Source organism: Alexandromys fortis, unplaced genomic scaffold (assembly GCF_014885135.2).
Source record: "Alexandromys fortis isolate MF-2015 unplaced genomic scaffold, M_Fortis_MF-2015_v1.1 scaffold_312, whole genome shotgun sequence".
NCBI lineage: Eukaryota > Metazoa > Chordata > Mammalia > Rodentia > Cricetidae > Alexandromys > Alexandromys fortis.
Window position 1 is genome coordinate 873021 of NW_026068184.1, and position 3592 is coordinate 876612.

General features: G+C 57.0%; 1 protein-coding gene across 1 annotated transcript; it reads left to right on the forward strand.

Annotated features, from left to right (window-relative positions):
* The first annotated feature begins 1637 nt into the window (after nt 1–1637).
* Nucleotides 1638–3307, forward strand: Hspb1 (heat shock protein family B (small) member 1). The gene is made up of 3 exons (XM_050129315.1): nt 1638–2163; nt 2819–2882; nt 2999–3307. Exons 1-3 carry the CDS (start codon nt 1764–1766, stop codon nt 3171–3173), a joined length of 639 nt encoding a protein of 212 aa, XP_049985272.1. The 5' UTR covers nt 1638–1763; the 3' UTR covers nt 3174–3307.
* The last annotated feature ends 285 nt before the right edge of the window (nt 3308–3592 follow it).

The following is a 3592-nucleotide window of genomic DNA, read 5'->3' on the forward strand; positions in this document are numbered from 1 at the left end:
TCTGTCTCAGCTGTCCCTCCCAATGAGCCCACCAGGCCATTTAGCATCACATTAAACAGTGTGTGGTCTGCGTGGCAGTTGCCTATGATTCCTGCCCTGCAGAGTACAAACAGGAGGATCAGGAGTTAAGGTATTCCTTGGCTACATAGAGAATTCCAGACTAGCCTGGGCTACATGAGACCCTCTCTCTCAGAAGCAAAAACCGAGGGGCTGAGAAGATGCCAAAGTGGATAAAGAGCTGGCTGTGCACGCATGGGGACCGAGTTTAGGTCCACAGTGTGTAAACTGAGGACGTGACAGCTCCAAGGGATGGCTGAGAGGAAGGGTTTTTATTATAATTATGAGGAAAGGTAGAGCCAGAGACATCTGGAAGAGTCCAGAGGGGCCGGGCGGTGGTGGCGCACGCCTTTAATCCCAGCACTTGGGAGGCAGGGGCAGGCGGATCTCTATGAGTCCAGCCTGGTCTACAGAGCGAGTGCCAGGACAGACTCCAAAGCTACAGAGAAACCCTGTCTCTAAAAACCAAAAAAAAAAAAGAGTCCGGAGGAGAGAGAGAAAGTAGGCTGAATGTGGCCAGCTGATTGGGCCAAGCTGAGGATGGGAAGAATGGGAGAGGAAAGCAAAGAGTAGGGGCAAAGGAGACCAAGAGAGAAGACAAGAGAGAGAGAGGGGACCAAGATAATGCATAGCCAAAATAGTAGCCTTATAGGGCAATGGGAAGCTGGGGTGAAAAGCTCATGAGCTGGAGAACTTTAGGATAAGGGGCGGGGTGAGAAGAGCCAAGACACCGAGTGAGCCTGGAGGCCACCATGCCACTTTGGTAAGTTAATCAACACCACAAAGCCCTTTGTCCCAAGTTTGTTTTGTACCTGACACACAGCACCCATATAAAAGTGGTCACGGCTGGGTATAGTGGTGCATGTCTTTAATCCCAGCGCTCGGGAGACAGAGGCAGGCAGATCTCTGAGTTCGAGGCCAGCCTGGTCTACAGAGTGAGTTCCAGGACAACCACAGCTATATAGTCAAAGCCTGTCTGGGGGGGGGGGGAGGACCGGGCTGGGTGGAGGCAGGGAGCTGAGTGTAGCTGCCTGTGCTGCCGATCCCTGTGTTTGGCTGGAGGGGTAGGGCAGTTACAGAGACAGGAGGATTGTAGGGGGCTCCCTGCCCAGCCAGTTTGCAAGCCCCAGGGTCAATAAAAGACCCTGTCAACCATCAAGCCTTCACTCCCCAGGATAGAGTTGAGGGTTTCTGGTTGTCCTGAGGTCTCCACAGGTGTGCCGCGGTATGTGTGTGTCCACGCAAGCCTCCCTCTGGTTCAGATCAGGCTCAATTGCTTCCTAGTTGCGACACAAAGGACCTAACTTCTCCTAGTTGTATTCTCAACAGAAAGATGGGACCAGTCACAGGACACCGCCCTTTAGCCGGCAGCGTTCTAGCCCAGGCTGTGAATGCCCCACAGTGGGAACAGCTCCAGCTACCGGTATTACAGTCATTTGTTTTCTTCGACTAGAGAACTTTCCAGATGGGGGCAGAACCTTCCTGGCCCCGCCTGCTCGTCCCCTCTGTAAGCTTACGGGGAGGAATGCAGCGGGGAGGGGCGGCCCCTAGACGGTCATTGCCATTAATAGAGACCTGAAGCACCGCCTGCTAAAAATACCCGGCTGGACTCCCATAAAAGCACAGCCGGGGCTCCAGTTCGGCACTTCTCGGATCTTCAGCCCAGTGCTTCTTGATCCTCAGCCCTGACCAACTCAGCCAAGAACATGACCGAGCGCCGCGTGCCCTTCTCGCTGCTGCGGAGCCCCAGCTGGGAACCATTCCGGGACTGGTACCCGGCCCACAGCCGCCTCTTCGATCAAGCCTTCGGGGTGCCTCGGTTGCCCGATGAGTGGTCTCAGTGGTTCAGCACCGCTGGTTGGCCCGGCTACGTGCGCCCGCTGCCTGCTGCGACCGCCGAAGGACCCGCTGCAGTGACCCTGGCCGCGCCCCTGGCTGCACCCCTGGCTGCGCCCGCCTTCAGCCGTGCGCTCAACCGGCAGCTGAGCAGCGGCATTTCGGAGATCAGGCAGACAGCCGATCGCTGGCGCGTGTCCCTGGACGTAAACCACTTCGCTCCGGAGGAGCTCACGGTCAAGACCAAAGAAGGCGTGGTGGAGATCACCGGTGAGTCTCCCTTGTCCCCCCACAAGGGAAGAAGCTGGCGGGCTCAGCGCCGTGGTGGCTGTAGAGGGCTGTAGGGGACTGACGGGGTAGGGGAGTGTGAAACCAAAAGGGATGGGAGCCCGGAAAGTTAGAAATGAGCGCAGGGACCGGGAGGTCAGCACCGCTCTCCCTAGGCAGCTTCCCTTGCTGCGGAACCCAGGGCTCAGGTTGCTCCTAAGAGCCCTGTCATCCTCGATAATAAGGACCAACAGCTGGGGCTGTAGCCCCGGAAAGAGCCTTGCCTAGCCTACGGGAGGCCCCGAGTTCTACCCGCAGCAACGCACCTTCTGGAAGACCCCATTCCCAAATAAGGAAGTGCTGGGACTCCAGCCAGGGTCCCTAGTCCCAGCAGCAGAGGGGGCGTGCACACAACTCCGAGTGCGCCTGCGCTGGTGTCCAGCCTAGGTCAGAGCCAAGCCCAGCGCCGCGGCCCCTAGCATCCCAAATCCCAGTAACCAACTTTCTGGGAAGTTTTAAGATTCCAGGCAGTCAAGCTTCTCGCCGCCCTCTGAATTGGGTGCTGCCTTAGAGCCCCAGCCACTCCTTAGCAGGTGTGGGGGGGGGCGGCTAGGACAGCAAAGGGTTGCCTCTGACCTCCTTCGGTCCCCACCCACAGGCAAGCATGAAGAAAGACAGGATGAACATGGCTACATCTCTCGGTGCTTTACCCGGAAATACACGTGAGTTCTGGTTCCCTGCATGGAGGGGTGGGGGAAAGCGGATCCAGGGAATAGAGCAGAGGGCCCCGGGGTCTGAAGGGATGTGTAACCCTTGTCCTGTTTTTCTTCGCGTTCAGGCTGCCTCCCGGTGTGGACCCCACCCTGGTGTCCTCTTCCCTGTCCCCTGAGGGCACACTTACAGTGGAGGCTCCGCTGCCCAAAACGGCCACACAGTCAGCGGAGATCACCATTCCCGTCACTTTCGAGGCCCGCGCCCAGATTGGGGGTCCGGAAGCTGCGAAGTCGGATTAGTCTGGAGCCCAGTAGAAGCCATCAGCCGGATGCCCATCCCCAGTAGCCACCACTGGTCACCCCTCTCTGTCAATCTGTATGCTCTTTTGATACAATGTACTTTCTGTTTTTCTCAAATAAAAGTTGGAAGCTCCTGCTTGCTTGCCACCGTCTCAGCCCTGGTGTTTATGGCAGGCTTGGGATGAATGCTCTCAGCTGGAGCGTCCTTTGGTGTCTTTGCGATGGGCGCAACCCCTTCCAGGGTCCAGCCTGACATTTCCGAAGATGGGAAAAAGTGATAATCTGGAGATTAAAATTGTACCAGGGTGGTGCTGGGCATGATGGCACATGTACCCAGTACCCAGAAGCTGATTCAGGAGCATGGTGAATTTGAGGCCAGCCTGGGCTATGGAGTGAGTTCCAGGTCACATACTTGCTGT

Bases quoted from the DNA above. Each gene is read 5' to 3' on its own strand.
- Hspb1 (XM_050129315.1), top strand. From the start codon at position 1,764: ATGACCGAGCGCCGCGTGCCCTTCTCGCTGCTGCGGAGCCCCAGCTGG. The intron at 2,164-2,818 runs GTGAGTCTCCCT...CCCCACCCACAG, and splicing joins AGGCGTGGTGGAGATCACCG to GCAAGCATGAAGAAAGACAG. The intron at 2,883-2,998 runs GTGAGTTCTGGT...CTTCGCGTTCAG, and splicing joins TGCTTTACCCGGAAATACAC to GCTGCCTCCCGGTGTGGACC.